Here is a 17,551-nt window from a genome sequence, read left to right on the forward strand (position 1 = left end):
GAGCAGAAGAGGACCGCTTCGCCTCTGTTGATAGCGCAATGTCTCCTCTACTTCTCCCCGAGTCACCCAGTCCCCCCCTCGGGGGTGCTGATCGTGGTGGCGCATACATGGCACAAATGCTCCTGCATGCGTTTCCTTCTAATAAGTTCAAATTACAGAACCAGCTAACTGCCAGTTTGCTTCAGTTCTGGATTTTCTGTGGAAAGAACTGTCAGTGGCTCAGGTGGTAGAGTGGGTCGGCTGCTAATCGCAGGGTTGGTGGTTCGAATCCCGGCCCACACGACTCCACATGCCGAAGTGTCCTTGGGCAAGACACTGAACCCCAAGTTGCTCCCAATGGTAGGTTAGCGCCTTGCATGGCAGCTCTGCCGCCATTGGTGTATGAATGTGTGTGTGAATGGGTGATTGGGACACAGTGTAAAGCGCTTTGGTAACCTCGGAGGTTAGAAAAAAGCGCTATATAAGTGCAGACCATTTACCATTTCACTGCCAGGTTCTATGTGGCTCCCACTTCGGCTTGCCACGCCTTGGTGGGCGGGGTGCCCTCTAAGAGGCATCCTTGCTAGGACCTCTTCATAGGGTAAGACCCCCCTTTTTAAAACCTCTAGAGTCAGCGTTTGGTAGACTTCTGACTCTCAAGATGGTTTTTCATATGGCAATTACGTCTCTAAGGAGACTTGGGTACCTACAGGCTCTGTCTCTTTTGCCGGCCTGTTTTGAGTTGCCCCAGGTAGGACCAAGAGCATTCTTTGCACCCTCACCCTGACTACCTGCCCAAGGTGCCTTTCTCGACCCTTGGCCAGTCATTCTCTAAGCCTTCTGCTCCCTGCCGTTTGTAATGCCGGAGCAGCTAAAGACTACTCAGACTTTGTCCAGTCTGTGCCCTTCAGAATTATGTCCACCGCATTTGCTAGTGGCGTAAAGTCAGGGCAGCAGTTCTTCACTTTGAAGCCGTGACCGGGTTGTCACTTTGGGTGAGGGACCTTACTGCCCGGGCCTACGAGGCGCACGTTCAAGCTTCGCCAGTAGGTTTTAGGGCGCACTCTTCCAGAGGGCTCTCCTCCTCTAAAGCCTTGGCTAGAGGTCTCCCTCTGCAGCAAGTTTGTGGTGCGGCAGGTTGGTCCTCTCCACGCACATTCATTAAACTTTTATAGTTTGGATGTTCTTGCCACTCTTGGCTCTTATGCCCTTGAGTCGACATCTCAGCTCATGCCTGAACAAGTTTGTGATTCGGGAGGCTGGTCCTCTCCGCTCACATTCATCAGTTTTTATGACAAGTTTGTGTTGCGATAGGGTTCTTTTCGCACACATTCATCGAACTTTGTGGGTTAGATGCTTTGCTACTCTGGGCTCTTATGCCCTTGAGTCGACATCTCAGCTCATGCCTGAACAGGTTTGTGATGCGGCAGACTGGTTCTCTCCGCACACATTCATCAAAAAATTAATGGTTTAGATGTTTATGCTACTCCGGGCTCTTATGCCCTTGAGTCGACATCTCAAGCTCATGTCTGAGACCTCTCGCGTTTTTGTGAGTACACTGCACAACCGTAGGGGTCCGGACAGCCCCAAGTGCGGTGGCGTGGGTATTGCGTTCCCCGTAGCGCTTAGCAGCGCAACATCGTAGTGAAGCCTTTTGTAAAGGGAACATCTCGGGTTACATGTGTAACCCTTATTCCCTGAAAAAGGCGGAACGAGATGTTGCGCTGCTTTGCCGCACTGGGACGTCCCAGGACTGCTCTTCAAAAAGAAGTATCTGACGACACCTGGTGACGTATCCATTTATAGCCTGGCCTCAGGTGCATCTAATGATTACATCAGCCGAGGCTATAAATTCCGGTCAATGTCCATTGACGTGTTCCACACATTATTCAGCTCGGCTCACAGCGAAAGCTGTTCCCCCGTAGCGCTTAGCAGCGCAACATCTCGTTCCGCCTTTTTCAGGGAACAAGGGTTACACATGTTTTCTTACAAAACATATAGCCCCCCACTATGTTTGATTGCTCATATCTTAAAAAGCATTAAAAGCACTTGTACAATTTTTGGCGTACTTCTATGACTTTATAAACAACAAAATGACATCACTGTGACATTATTGTGTGCAACAACTTGCTACAAATAAATGTATCATTTGGCCCAAACAAATGGGACCATATGGTGAAAGAGAAGCACTCAAGTTTGCTGCCACTGAAAGCTTAGCTAAACTATTTAGTTATTTATTTACTTGTAGCAAGCTGTTGCTCACGATGACATCACATTGTCATAATTTTGTTGTTAAGAAAAAGTCGTAGAAGTACACCAAAAATCGTGCAAACCCTCTTATGCATTTTTAAGATGTGCGCAATCAGGCATAGTGGCCCCAATTTATTATTTTATATGTAATGGAATAGAGGCCTTTTTTTTTTGCTTTTCAAAGGACAGATGTTCCCCAACCCTGTTTTAGAGGATAAGAGAAGCTCTCTTGAAAAAATAAATAAAAGAGAACGTATACAGTAGTATAAATGGTGCTATTATTTTGATACACCTTTTCCACAACTCATGCTGGACCAGCATCCAAAACACAATATGCTGGTCTACACCACAGGGAGTTCTGCCCCACGATCTATCAGAGACCAAGAGAGTACTGTAAACCTCAGTCATACTGATATTGCTCTGTGGTACAGGAGGACATGTGGAAGATCCATATCAATTCTCCCTCTGCTGAAACAGTCAACAACTGATCCAGAAAATCAATTAACGTCCTGAACACTAAACGGAAATTTTTGGATTGAGAACTATTTGCCTGTGTCAGATCACATCATCAATCTCATAGCCTTGACTGAGCATTTACTATGCCTGGAACTCCATCAAGTAACTACCTGCCTCCTCCACACTGGAGTTCAATGTGAAGTCAATCTGCTTTTCTTAAAGGAGATAAAAAACAACTGGTGCCCAATTAGCCTTGAGGTTAACAATGTAAGAGTAACTACCCTTTCTCCTAATGGCCTATTAGCTCAAGAGTTTGGCAAGTGTGTCCTGAATGTCGAAAGGTGTCTTTGGGATAAAGCTCTGTTTCAGACTGACCAAGAGTCCTCTTAAATCAACAAAATAGAAAAGATAAATATTGTTCAGACCAAGACAAAATTTGGACTTCCCCAGAGGAAAAAATGCATAAATCACAAATGAAATTGGTTTAATACAGTATCTTTGTTTTTTCCTCTGTTTCTCCTAGAAAGCAATGGGATTAAAGGGAGAGTAAATGGAGAAATTCCTGCTTCTCTGATTATTTTCTAGAGAAATCTAACATATGTATGTCTCCTCTAGAGTTTCAGAGGAGATCTCAACAATGCCACAAACTCACAAACTGTGCTAAGATTTACCAAGATTCCAAGGTCTGCAATTAAAAGCCAGAGATTTCACCAATTCAAATATTATTTCACAAAAATCTTCCAAGACCAAATTATGTGAGCTATGATTTTTGTATAATTTTTACAGCCCTATATGCTAACTGTCCAACAACAATTGTCCAAAAAGGAATTTTAGGATAATTGATACAAATTGTATGCATGAATGAAACATAACTGAAAACTCAGCTTTGAAAGAGAATCCTCTGAACAAATAAAACTTAACCCTGGAACAGGATGTAACTTTAAATACTGCACAATGCTATTTAACATTTGCTACAATTAGTCTTGATTAATTATGTTAGAAGTGTTCCCGACCCAGAGTATTTAAATGGATAACATTTAAAAACAAACAAATTTATCAACTAGATGCTACAATACTAGGCAGACAACACATCTTAAAAATAGGCTGATGAAACCTAATGAGATTTCCATGTAACAGCCCATAAATCAATGTGTGGGTGCAGAGCATCAGCTCACCTGATGCAATGTCTACGTGCATGTTTTTCTGCTGGCTGACATTGATGTGCACTGTGACTTTTCCATCGTTTAGAGACACTTCCAGCATTCCATCTGCCAGGGAGCTGAACAAGAGCAGACCACTGGGGTTCCACGATCGAAACTGGAAACCCACAGACACCATATTATGGTCCCTCCTGCCTGGTAGCTGCAGGAAGCTGGTGCCATTGAAAAAGACAGGAAACGTGTGCAAGTCCATGCAGGAGAATGTCACGTTCCGCTGAAATTGAGGCAAAATACAGAAGTTTAAGTGCATTCAAAAGCCATTTATGTAAAAGTGTTGGGAGACCACAGCTGTTCACCAAGTAAACTTTCTAAGATGGTTAAATCAAACATAATTTTCCTTCAAACAACAACAACAACAACAACAACAACAACAAGAAAACAGCTTAAACCAGCCAAAGGTGGTTAGCTGGTCTCCCATCTGACCAAGCTGGTTAGGTTGGACTGTTTTATAGGCAAATATATTTCCTTTGTTGACAAAAGATGACAGACCTGCTTGTTTTCAAAGTTTTAATTAACAGAAAGAGTCACAATAGATTAAAATAATTAATTGTGATTAATGTTGTGACTCCAGAAGTTTCATGAATAAAAACAACATTTGTAGAAGGGAGTTGTTGAATTAAAATAAGAAAAACATGTTTACATGTTATACTTCATTGATTCTTGAGATAAGGGACAAATATTGCATACAAAAGTCAACTTTATGTTAAAAATCAAACAATTCATAATAATAAAAAAAAAGTTAAATCTAAATTAATTGTGTAGACTCAGATCATTTATTAATTATATTTTTAAAGGATTTCATCTCAAAAGGTCACAACGTTAAACTGCCAAACAGTGTTTAAAAATGCAACAAATTCATAAACATAAATAATGAAAGGTAGGGATCTGTAAGATATCAAACAATACATAAAGTAAACTTTAAATTATATTTTCCATAAAAAAACAAAGTTGTCTCTCAAAGTTGTGTTCTCACTTTGTGTCAACTCTGTCCGATTTTGTTTATAATCCTTAATAAATCAGACAATGTCATGGTCAGCTATAACTCTGAGTACCCCTTTCCCACTTCCTGCTCATGAAGGATGCAACATTAGGACACATAGTCTGGTAAGTTTTATACTTTTCTCATATTTTAAACAAACAATGTTTAAGTTTTGCATTCACAGCTTCAACATGTCAACTCCGTCATTCCAATTGTGATCATTTCTATTCAGAATGGTGGGACAACTTTTAGCATTTTAGTTTAACTAATAGAGGCAGCTTTGACTGAGGAAAAAACAAAATGACTCTAGTGTACAACACATGGTTAAGATGTAAAAATATACAAATTTGTAAATTTTCAGAATAGTATGAAAACAGAAAAATTTATAGAATGTATTTTATCACTTAACTCCATAATTAAATAACTAAAGACTTTACACTCTTGTTGTATGTGTAGCAGGATAGGCAATACATTCCTTGGGTGGAAGTCCCTTGGTAGCGTCGTTGGCTACATTCTAACACCTATTTAAGTTCCCCTTTTGACTGTTCGACATGCTCCTGCCACATATGTATAAAATTAAAATGGCATGCCTTTAGTGTGTCTGACAGATTTGACCCAAATGACAGTAAGGTGTAAGTTATGAAGTGAATAAATTTACATTTTCAGAAAGTATTTTTATTAAAACCAGTCCCCTTACGTGGTTTGTTAGTTGAGACCCTTGTCTACAATTATGTCCATTACAAAAATTATTATTATTATTATTATAATTTTTTTTTTTATGTTAAATCTGATTTTAAACCTGTTTTGACCTTTATCTCAAGAATTGGTGAATGCTAAAAAACTTTAAAATAAGTTGTATTATAAAAATGTATTTAAAATTTCCCCTTGGAAGTTTGCTGAGGGCCTCTGGTTCGCAACCACTGTTTAAGAGTCATTTTGGGCACTTTTCATTTAGCCGGCTCAGAGACCAGCTGCTTGACCTGCTAGACCAGCTTATACAAGCAAACTGGTTAGACCGGGTTTCCACTCTGCAAAACCGATATCTCTGTAGAGAAGCAGCTATAAATCAACACACTGTACAGTAAGTTGTATTTCTCATACAGTATACACCATCTTAAATGCACTAAAAAAGTGTTTTAATACAAATATGAAATACAGAAACCGATTGGAAGAAAATGACTGGATGCCTTTCGTGTTGAATATGGGCTTATAGATCTCCCAAAGTGCTGCTACAGCATGTTCAAGCCACTGCATAGATTTCTAAACCTTAAGGTGGAAAAGAGGAGAATGGAAGAGTGCTTTTATTCATAACTCTACAGCTCTACACCATTCTTAATGGTAATTTTGTGGCACCAAACAAACTCCAGCCTCAACTCAAAAATAGAGAACTTAATCAGTCTCGTCACAATGAAACAGAAAAGTGCACTCAACCTTTCTCAGCACTTCATAACAGAACCTTCCCCCATGTGATGTGTTTTAGCAACCCTGAATATAATCCTTTAATAATTCAAAGCCTGTCTATGGTGGACACATGTCAGATTTGGAGAGGAGCTGGAGAGAGCCCTGCTATTTTCTTATTAATAAAGGCAACTGGGGACAGCCAACTCCAACACTGATCACGTTCATCAAAGTTTTACAAGCTGTTTTTTTTTTTATTTGTTCTGAAAACAGAACACACATGAAGCTTTATTTGGAGCTTGATTTGGAACAAAAATGTGTAAATGTAACAATTTTCATTTATAAATATAACATTTCTAAAGCTTGCTTTAAGTTCTGAGATCTAATGAAGTGTAACAATATGATACGCAATTATTTCAGTCTTTTTACAACATAGACAGTGGCAATTTGATTATTGTAAGTGCTTATAACATTCATAATATCTGAAAATGATTAAGATTCTCATCAGCGCATTGGAACAAATGAATCAGATTCATATGAGGTTTAAAAAGCAAGCTTTATCAATATATCTGAACCATGGTAGAAGAAATGCACTCTTCATTTTAAGTCACATTTTTCAACCTTGCACAGCTTGAGCAAAACTTCAGCCCTTCATGGTCATACACGTCCACAAAACCCTCCAGGCAAAAACAACCAGCAAAACATGTAAATATGCACAGAACTGTAATGACGGGAATGTTATGCAGTACAGACTGAAACTCTGATTAGATCCCTACATATGGTTTGTAGAGTTTATGGAAAAGGAAATGGACTCACAAAGCTAGAGGTGTCTAGTTTCTTTCTTCTGGCCAGGTCAGTAATGTTCTCTCCATTGTAGTTGATGCTCTCCATGCAGCCTTTGAAGTTCCTTCTGCCTCCTGAGATTGGCTTCCCAGAATAAGGCATTCCTCCGAATGTCAGCTACATGCAAAAATCACAGAATCTCAAAACCAAGCCAAAAAAACTGAATCAAAGCATTACAACTCAGCAGCTTCAAACAAGCCTAAGGATACGATATCTATAGTAAGACTACAAGAGTTCACAGGAAGATAGTAGTACAAATATAAACAGAAAATAATAACATATTTACACACAGTATATATATATATATATATATATATATATATATATATATATATATATATATATATAGTATACTCTATACAGTATTACATGTTATTATACTGCATTCTATAGATTATATACTGTATTATTTTAACACAATGCATGATATACAGTAAATACTGTATATCATGCATTATGTTATTATATTATAATATATCATATTTGAGACAATCTAATCAGATTCAAAAACCAAACAAGTTTTGCTTGATGTAATAACTACTATTAATATTGTAAACTCAAAACGAGAACCAGCAACAAGCATTGGTGCTTAGACACAATAGTTGATGAGTGCAATTGTTTGTAAATTCAGTCCATGCTCCAGCAGAAAACAACTTATCGGTTTGGATCTCTCCTTAGCTCGATTAATCAGACACTTTCCCTTTAATTGGGGTCAATTTGTCCCAGACCAACTGAGCTGTAACCAGCCCTGTAGCATCTGACTACACCAGGAGCATCAGAGCTCAATTGAATAGATAAGCGTTTGCTCTCAGACCATATCTTTTACATCACTGAAAATCTATTTCATATTCATTCTACTACAGTGAGTGTTAATATGCATTATTTCTGTGTGATATCACTAACATCCTGCTACACATTATTAGTTTGCATTAATTCTGTGTAGAGAGGCAAATGTAATTTCCAACGTTCCGTGACAAAGTATAAAACCTCCCTGGGAAAAAAGTGTCTTGGTGTGACATCACTTTTTATCAGCTTTTTAAAAAGTCATAGCTTTATGCCCTTGGGATTGTGTGATGGCTACAGTGTGACTGAAATCCAGCTGAAATCCTCTAAGTATTCTAATATAATTACAGATCTTCTATTTTGAGTCTGTTAGCACCCTGTGTGGGAACAAGAAGAGATCTAACTAAAATAAAATCGTCTCGGGTTACATGTGTAACCCTTGTTCCCTGAAAAAAGCGGAACGAGATGCTGCGCTTTTGCTAAGCGCTACGGGGAACAACTCTAGCTGTGAACCGAGCTGAATAATGTGTGAAACACGTCAGTGAACATTGACCGGAATTTATAGCCTCGGCTGATGTAATCATTAGATGCACCTGCGGCCAGGCTATAAATGGATACGTCACCAGGTGTCGTCAGATACTTCTTTTTGAAGAGCAGTCCTGGGACGTCCCAGTGCGGCAAAGAAGCGCTGCATCTCGTTCCGCTTTTTTCAGGGAACAAGGGTTACACATGTAACCCGAGACGTTCCCTTTACAAAAAGCTTCACTTTGATGCTGCGCTTTTGCTAAGCACTACGGGGAATGCAATACCCACGCCGCCGCACTTGGGGCTGTCCGGACCCCTACGGTTGTGAAGTGTACTCACAAAAACACGAGAGGTCTCAGACATGAGCTTGAGATGTCGACTCAAGGGCATAAGAGCCCAGAGTAGCAAAGCATCTAACCCATAAAGTTCGATGAATGTGTGCGAAGAGAACCCTATCGCAACACAAACTTGTCATAAAAACTCAAGGGCGTAAGAGCCCAGAGTGGCAAGAACATCCAAACTATAAAAGTTTAATGAATGTGCGCGGAGAGGGCCAACCTGCCGCACCACAAACTTGCTGCAGAGGGAGACCTCTAGCCAAGGCTTTAGAGGAGGAGAGCCCTCTGGTAGAGTGCACCCTAAAACCTACTGATGAAGCTTGACTGCGCGCCTCGTAGGCCCAGGCAGTAAGGTCCCTCACCCAAAGTGACAACCCGGTCACGGCTTCAAAGTGAAGAACTGCTGCCCTGACTTTACGCCACTAGCAAATGCGGTGGACATAATTCTGAAGGGCACAGACTGGACAAAGTCTGAGTAGTCTTTAGCTGCTCCGGCATTACAAACGGCAGGGAGCAGAAGGCTTAGAGAATGACTAGCCAAGGGTCGAGAAAGGACCTTGGGCAGGTAGTCAGGGTGATTGTGCAAATAATGCTTTTGGTCCTACCTGGGGCAACTCAAAACAGGCCGGCAAAAGAGACAGAGCCTGTAGGTACCCAAGTCTCCTTAGAGACGTAATTGCCATATGAAAAACCATCTTGACAGTCAGAAGTCTACCAAACTCTAGAGGTTTTAAAAAGGGGGGTCTTACCCTATGAAGAGGTCCTAGCAAGGAAGCCCACCCGCCCACCGAGGCGTGGCAAACCGAAGTGGAGGCCACATAGAACCTGGCAGTGGTGAGGCAAGTGCCCGCTGACAGTTCTTTCTACAGAGACTCCAAAACTGAAGCAAACTGGCAGTTAGCTGGTTCTGTAATATGAACTTATTAGAAGGAAACGCATGCAGGCACATTAGTGCCATGTATGCGCCACCACGATCGGGGGTTATTGACTCAGGGAGAAGTAGAGGAGACATTGCACTATCAACATAGGCGAAGAGGTCCTCTTCTGCCCTGTAAAATCTACCCAGATCATTTCCAAGTGGAAGGAGCCCTAGCACTTGAAGTGGTCTCGATAACCTCAGGAGAAAGCCCTGCGAACCAAAGTTGGTACCCTACAGGGGCCAAGCATGAAAGGTTTCACAATTCGGGCCGGGGATGAATATGTCCCCTGAGCCTGAGAAAGAAGGTCCTCCCTGTTCGGAATCGACCAAGGCGAACCGTAGAGGAGAGATATTAACTCCGAGAACCATATCCTGTTCGGCCAGCGCAGCTCCATAAGTAGGAGGCAAGACCCTTGCTGGTGAACACTGGCCAAGACTCCTGGGAGCAGAGAAACCGGGGAAAGAAATGCATACAGATGCCCTGTAGGTCATGTATGTGACTTAACTTCCAGACCCAAGGGGGGGCTGGGTGACTCAGGGAGAAGTAGAGGAGACATTGCGCTATTCATAGAGGCAAAGAGGTCCTCTTCTGCCCTAAGATCTCACCCAAACTTGTTCCAAGTGGAAAAAGCCCGGCATTTAAAAAGGTCTCGATAACCTCAGGAGAGAGCCCTGTGTCCCTCAGTCGGTACCCTTAGGGGCCAAACATGAAAGATTCCACAATTTGGGGCAGGGATGAAATATTGCCCTGTGCCTGAGATAGAAGATCCGTCCTGTTCGGAATCGCCCAAGGCGAGCCGTTGAGGGAAGAGATTAGCTCCGAGAACCAAGCCCTGTTCGGCCAGCGAACTCTGGGCAGCTACTACCTTAGGGTGGAGTTCTTAACTCCCCCGTTGGTATTTTCTGTCTGGACCGTAAATCTGCTCCCATATACGGGCATCCAGGGATATAACTGACCTGAGTGACAGGAGCTTGCCCTGGGCCCTAAGAAGAACCCAACGTGTCAGAAATACAGCTGACAAGAACGTGGGTCTCCTTGATGATTTATGTAAGAGGCTACCGCTGCATTGTCCACCCGCACCAAGACATGGCAGCCTCAGGAGGAGGTATTTCAGGGCCAGAAATACAGCCATCAACCCGAGACAGTGACTGTGACAACCGAGCTGACGACCCTCCTATCCCCTTAAGCTGGACAACCACTTAAGGCCGCTACCCCGCCCATCAGGGAGGCGTCTGTCGTTAGCAGCCTGTGACAACAAGACGCACCTAGAGTGGGACCCAAGGCAGAAAACCGGGGTCTGAACCACATAGAAAGGGAACGAAGCCTGAGGCGCGTAACCCTATTTAGCCTAGGGGTTTTGGCCCTTGGAAGAAATCCCCTGGCTTTTGGCCACAACAAAAATGGTCTCATGAGCAGAAGGTCCAGAGGGATCACCGTGGACGCGTTCGCCCTGAGACCTGGAAATCGTTGATACTGATAACAGTGCAACCTTGACCTAGCCTGACTTTGCTCAGGGTGATCTGAATGGACTCAATACTAGCGGGAGACAGTTGTGCCCGCATTGTGATTGAACTCCATACGATGCCCCGATTGACAGTGTTCTGAGTGGGAGAGAGGATGCTTTTCTTGGCGTTGAGCCTCAACCCCAGAGAAACAGATGAGCTAAGACGATGTCCCTGTGCTGAACTGCCAGTTCCTGGAACTGCGCTAGGATCAGCCAGTCGTCTACATAGTTCAGAATGCAGATGCTCCGGAGTCGCAAGGAGCCAGCTACATCATGCATTGTGAATGTGCGGGTAAAAAGGGCTAGGCTGGGTGAAAGAACCTGACCCTGGAAGGCTTCGCCCCCGGAAGTGAACCTCAGGAACTTTCCATGTTGTGGCAGAACTTCTAAATGAAGTATAGAAGTGTGTCATAAGATCGATGGTGACCAGCCAAACGAGTTGTAGGGCTTGAGACACGACCATCTTGACAGGCATCATCTTGGACTTGAACACCCACGGGTAGTTCAAGCTTTAAGATCTAAGCCAGACGCCACCCCTCACCCTCCATGAGTAACGGGAAGTGTTTAGTGTAATAACCTAACTCTCTCTCTGGAAGGGGAACACATACCATGGCCCCTTTAACCAGGAGATTGAGTTTTTTTTTTTTTTTTTACAAAAAAAAGAAATCCGGTTTACGGTAGTGAGAACACGCCGTTGAAACACAGAAAAGCGGCGAGTGAATTAAATCCTGACGCCCTTATAAGACCCACAGAAAAGAATATATCCGGCAGGAGTTTCCACGCTGCCAGGATCTCTGAGATGGGTATTATATTTTAACACTTCCTGTTGAGGGGTTGTTGGGTGTTTTGCGTCCTGAATAAAATGCAGGAACAGCGAAAACACCCAATTTTGATGGAAGCCTCTGCAACCCGAAACACCAAGAGGTGGCGGGAATGGAGGGGCTTCGAGGGGGTACCGGGAGGGGTGAAGTGAAGCACGCGCCCCGTCCCAGAGGGGAGCTACCCCCTAATCTAGGTGCAAGACCATCAGGGTTTTCTCTTGGGTCTTGCTTTGGGGGCTGGCGAGGGCGGCGAGACTGTCCCCAATCCCTGGGAGGAGGAGCACGACTCGCCACGCTTTGCTTTTGAGCCTCCCTTCAGTCAGGACCGAGGCGGGTCTGCGGCTTGCTCGTCAAGCGCAGAACCCACACTCAGGTCGTCCAGGGGTCAGCCTGGTACGCCTGTAAAACAGCATAGTGTGCAGAGCAGCACCAGCCTGACCTGCTGCTTGATAAGCCCTTCCCACTAAAGTGGAGGTTGTCCTACAAGGCTTTGAGGGAGAGAGGGCTTCTTAAGTGACGATGCCGAGCCCGGCGAGAGATAACCCATAGCGTCTCTTCGACCGGCGGCATCACTGAATACCGCCGTGCCTCAGCACCCACGATAGTCGAATATAATGACGTCGAGGGTATGCGAACACGGAAGAATATATATATATATATATATATATATATATATATATATATATATATATATATTTTATTTTATTTTATTTTATTTTTTTTTTTTTTTAGGGGTTCTCCATGAGCGAAAAAGCTCTTCATGGAGGTTATCAAAGAAGGGAAGGGACCCATGAGGTGTTCCCTTTCTTAGACTGGAAGATAAAATCTATCCCCTAATTTGGAGCGTTTGGGGGTCTCTTTTTCGCGTGGCCAGTCCAATCTGGCAACCGCACGAGTAACAACATCGAGCAATTCCTCCGTAGATTTTTTATCGCGGACGGAAAGCTCGGAGGCGGGAAGAGAATCGCGATCCACCTCATGATCCAAAGAAGCGTCGAGATCATGTGTGAAGGACCAGCTGGGTTTGGGGAGAGAGTGAGAGAAAGGGATCAACGTCTCTTGCTCCTCAGCCAAATCCTTGCAAGAGCCCCACGAACTATTTTTATATTTTTTTTTTCCGTGAGTGCTGACTCCCGGAAGCAAGCGAGGCGAGCACGACGCACTCTGCCTGTTAAAGCAAATCGCAGCGCTCGCACCCGCCCTGCTGCAACACGAGAGCAGCGTGCTCTTACCCCCAAACAAACAGAGCAAAAACTGATGTGTGTTGTCTTCAGCTATAGAGCGAGAAGAGGGGAACACGCACCGTTTGCGGCTTTCAGTCATTCTCTCTTTTTCTAAACAGAAGAGAACAACGTTCACTGCACACTGCCTAACTGATTCTAACTTCTAACAGAGGAAAGAAAGTTTTGACAGAGTTTGTGAAACACACAGAAACAGAATCGCTCTGAAAAAAGAGTTTCTGACGACACCTGGTGACATATCCATTTATAGCCTGGCTGCAGGTGCATGTAATGATTACATCAGCCGAGGCTATAAATTCCGGTCAATGTTCATTGACGTGTTTCACACATTATTCAGCTCGGTTCACAGCTAGAGTTGTTCCCCGTAGCGCTTAGCAAAAGCGCAGCATCAAAGTGAAGCCTTTTGTAAAGGGAACTCACAATTCAGCCTGCTTGTGGTCACATTATCCATCCCTTGTGAGATGAAACACAAGGGATTTAAACGAAAAGTTCAATAAAAAAAAAGCAATTCTGTCATAATTGACTCATGTGTTTCCAAATGCAAACAACTTTATTTTCCTTTGTGGAACACAAAAGGAGATGTTAAGCAAAATGCTAGCCTTATTCACTTCATTCATACAATAAAAGTGAATGGTGACTGAGGGTAGCATTCATACCGGCTAACATTTGACACTGGAGACACTCTAGAACCAATTCTGTTACATATGTTATTAAAGTCCAATCTGCACCATAGTACCATTTTTGATTTGAGAGCTACAGCGGAGGTGAAGACATCAGTGAATTATGACTTCAATTTGAGTCTGTTACTCACACAAAGCCATCGCATGACTTCAGAAGACCTGGAATAAAGCACACAAGTCAAATGGACTACCAAATGTAACGTTTTTTTTTTTTTTTTTTTTGCTTTTTTTTGTCCTTTTTGGAGCTTGACAGCCTGTGGTCAGTATGTTGTTGGTCATCGTATGGAAAATATATGTCAGTATTCTTTAAAAAAAAAAAAACTTTTTGTCTGTGTTTCAGGGAATAAAAACAACAATATACAGATCTGGTATCACATGAGGGTGTGGTCATAATTTATTTACATGATCTTTTTACAGCATTGTCAGATAGCGTGAACTATTCCTTTAACTCTATCTGACAATGCTGTAAAAAGACCAATTTAGGGAGAAAAAGCTTCAGTGTCAGCATCCCATAAGCAGCTCTTTGTTAAATGAAGTTCAAGGCAATAAATCATTCTCTCTCAGCCGTACCTCATAATCCAGGTCAAGGTGGTCAAACTCCCCGTTGGTGCGGAAGTGCTGAGTATGCTGATCAAGGGTGAAATTGACATTTCTCCTGTAGCGCTCAATAACTACAGAATGCCAATGATGATCATCAAGCAGACTGCCGCTGATCACAGATGTATGGCCCAGGATGGAGCCGTACTGATTACTGCCTACAGTTTATTAGACACAGGAGACCATTATCAATACCAAACACCTGAATACTTCTCCTTCACTGTAGAACATTGAGGATGCTTAACATGCATTTATCTTGAACTTGTCTTTGCATTTCATACAAGACTTTAATGTCCTTACGATACAAATGATATGTGTTATGGTTCACCAATATTTTCAGCGTATGTAGGGCTGGGAGAAATACTATGTTGAATATTCACAAAATATACGTGCAATTATTTTAATGCACTTTTTATTTGGGCATTATCTTTCCTAAATTCTGTGGCATTTGAAGGAGTTTTATTAATTGAATCGGCTCAAACAGTCTGTTTCAATTAATCAACGATTCGTACACATCATCACTCAAACATGTTAACTCAAAGTACAGTATATGGCACCTTTTCATATATTAAAATGTTTTAGTAAAAATATATGTCAATAAATATTACTGTTTATTATTATTATTGTTATATTGGTGCATATATATATAAATAAAAATAAATATATTGTGGTCATTTAGTGGGAAAAAAACATGACTTCATTATTTTATTATATTTTTACTATTAGTTATTATATTAAACGCTTTTAATCAACTTGACAACAATGGCTGTTTGCCTGAAATTAAGTTTCCTCTAAATTGTAAAACAAGCAGTACACACTTTTAATAAATTTCAGAGAAAATGTACAAATATCCATATATACAGAATATCATCAAAAGGGTGAAACATATTGAGATATTGTTTTTTAAACTAAATCTTTCAAGTGGATGAATATGTTTTTCTCCTATCGGGATAGGTTTAACCGCAATGCAGAATCCATGAGATATTAAATTTTATTTTTTTTCTTTATGGAGATCAAGGAATCAATTAAATAATATGAGACAGCATCCAAGATCTCAATACGTAGGGTAAGAACAAAGCGATGTACTTAAAGTAGCACATCAATGAGATAATTCACATCAGTGTAAATAAAAAATTACTAATACACACTGAAATTACTGAGTGTACAAGCACACCATTAACACAAACACACAGTACTTCACAACACATCTCCCATACAGCAGAGGTCTAATAGGTCTCCATATCAATTTTACCAAGGTTTATCTGCAGCAGTAGTCTGCCTCTTCTCAGCTCCAAGGTGATGTAGTCGCCCTGTTGACCCTCGCCATGCAGAATCACCCCTTCACTCTCTGATGTTTTAAACTTCAGGGCTATCACGTCCTTCAAAATCTTCATCTTCTTCATTTTAAAGCGGTAAGAGATCACCCCCTGCCCATCAAAATTAATCACATCTGCCCCTGTTGGCGAGAGAGAGAGAGAGAGACAGAGAGAGGGAGACAGGAAGAGAGAAGAGAAAAGATTAGCACCTCAGAGTCGACTGGGTGTCATGCCCATTTTTTGGAGAAATGATGGTTGAGTGACTGTTCTGTAGATTGTTCAGACGGAAAGCATGGTGAAGTTCACAGATAAAATGCAGCTGGGATCAGGTGATAAACTACAGTGAGGAGGCAGAAAATTGCACCTGGCTATTACGTGCTGACAAAGCGGTTTTGCTTACTGCAGACTCGAAAAGGTCTTTTGATCACTGTCATGGCACTTAATGATACATACGGGAAGTTATGAATGTAAATGATAATTTCTGATATTCTGTGTAGTTTGTAATTTCCATTTTATTTTGAATTAGAATTGTCCTTTCAATTAAGTTTAATTTTTGCTTAGTTTTCACTCTCTGACAATTTTTTTTTTCCGTATATTTACTGAAGTACAGTTTTTGAGGGCAAATACTATTTACTTTGAGGGTTGACAAAGTTAATTTTTTAGTTGATTTCATTCAAATATGTTTAACAGCATTATTGTTTTTCAAGGCCATCTAGTGTCATCGCTATTGAGGCAAATTTTATAATAAACTATGTACCAAACCCTAAAACTAAAATGTGTTTGTTGTCATATATATTTTATTTTTGTTTAGTTTGTGTCATGTGCATTTATATTTAATGTTATTATTTTAATTAATTTGTTTTCAAATAAGCTTTATTTTTATTTCATTATACAAATTTTTTTTCTCTTAGTTTTATTTCAGTTTTCATAAATAATTTTTCACAGGTGTAGTTCTTGACACTTGACACATAGTTTAAAATAAATGCATCTTTGTTTGATATTTTGTTATATAATAAAATAGCATTCAAGCATTTTTGAAGTGTCACAAAATACAAAGGATCTTAGCACAACAACATCTGGAATGCAAACTATATGTTTCATCTGGGAACAGCATCATAAAATCTGTTTGCTTATGTAATATATATCTTTTCATCTCTGTCTTGTCTTCAAACTCACAAGTTTTACTTTCAAGACAGCTTTAGTGTCCGAGATTTCTGAGAGCTTCTTTGCATTATTTATAAAGATATTTCCTGTATTTTATGCACTGCTTTGGCATGTAAAATCAATTTGCATGTATCAGCTTCCATTAGCAGTGTGAATTATGAAATGATGCAAGAACTGTAATTGTTCTGCATGGACAAAGTGGGTGAGAGTGTAATCTGTCATGTACACAACATCACCAGGGGACGCCTGTAGTATGTAGCGTCTACTATTATTGTGTGTTTTTTTGACTGGAGTTCTGTCTGCATATGGATATAATTAAATTCTCCCGATGCACCCTGCTGGGGACTGATTACTACACTAATGCATATATATATATCTATATATATATATATATATATGCATTGCCAATCCCCTTTACCTCCATCACGAATGTATTCATCCGTTCTCGCCCGATCAACAAGGTCAGAGCACTGCATTCATTCTCAATCCGTGCTTCAGACTGTGCCTCTTCTGACTGTCAGTTTGTCTTGTCTGAGT

The 17,551-nt window shown here is 41.3% G+C and overlaps 1 protein-coding gene across 1 annotated transcript in view; it reads right to left on the reverse strand.

The window, feature by feature from the left end:
• LOC127635233 (contactin-associated protein-like 2) overlaps positions 1-17,551 on the reverse strand; it is a 472,530-nt gene that overhangs the window by 236,527 nt on the left and 218,452 nt on the right. The window contains 4 exon segments of the mRNA XM_052115124.1: positions 3,861-4,119; positions 7,099-7,242; positions 14,508-14,692; positions 15,787-15,990. Of these exon segments, the coding sequence (XP_051971084.1) occupies positions 3,861-4,119; positions 7,099-7,242; positions 14,508-14,692; positions 15,787-15,990 (792 nt within the window).

The sequence above is a fragment of the Xyrauchen texanus genome, chromosome 42 (assembly GCF_025860055.1).
Source record: "Xyrauchen texanus isolate HMW12.3.18 chromosome 42, RBS_HiC_50CHRs, whole genome shotgun sequence".
Taxonomy (NCBI): Eukaryota; Metazoa; Chordata; class Actinopteri; order Cypriniformes; family Catostomidae; genus Xyrauchen; species Xyrauchen texanus.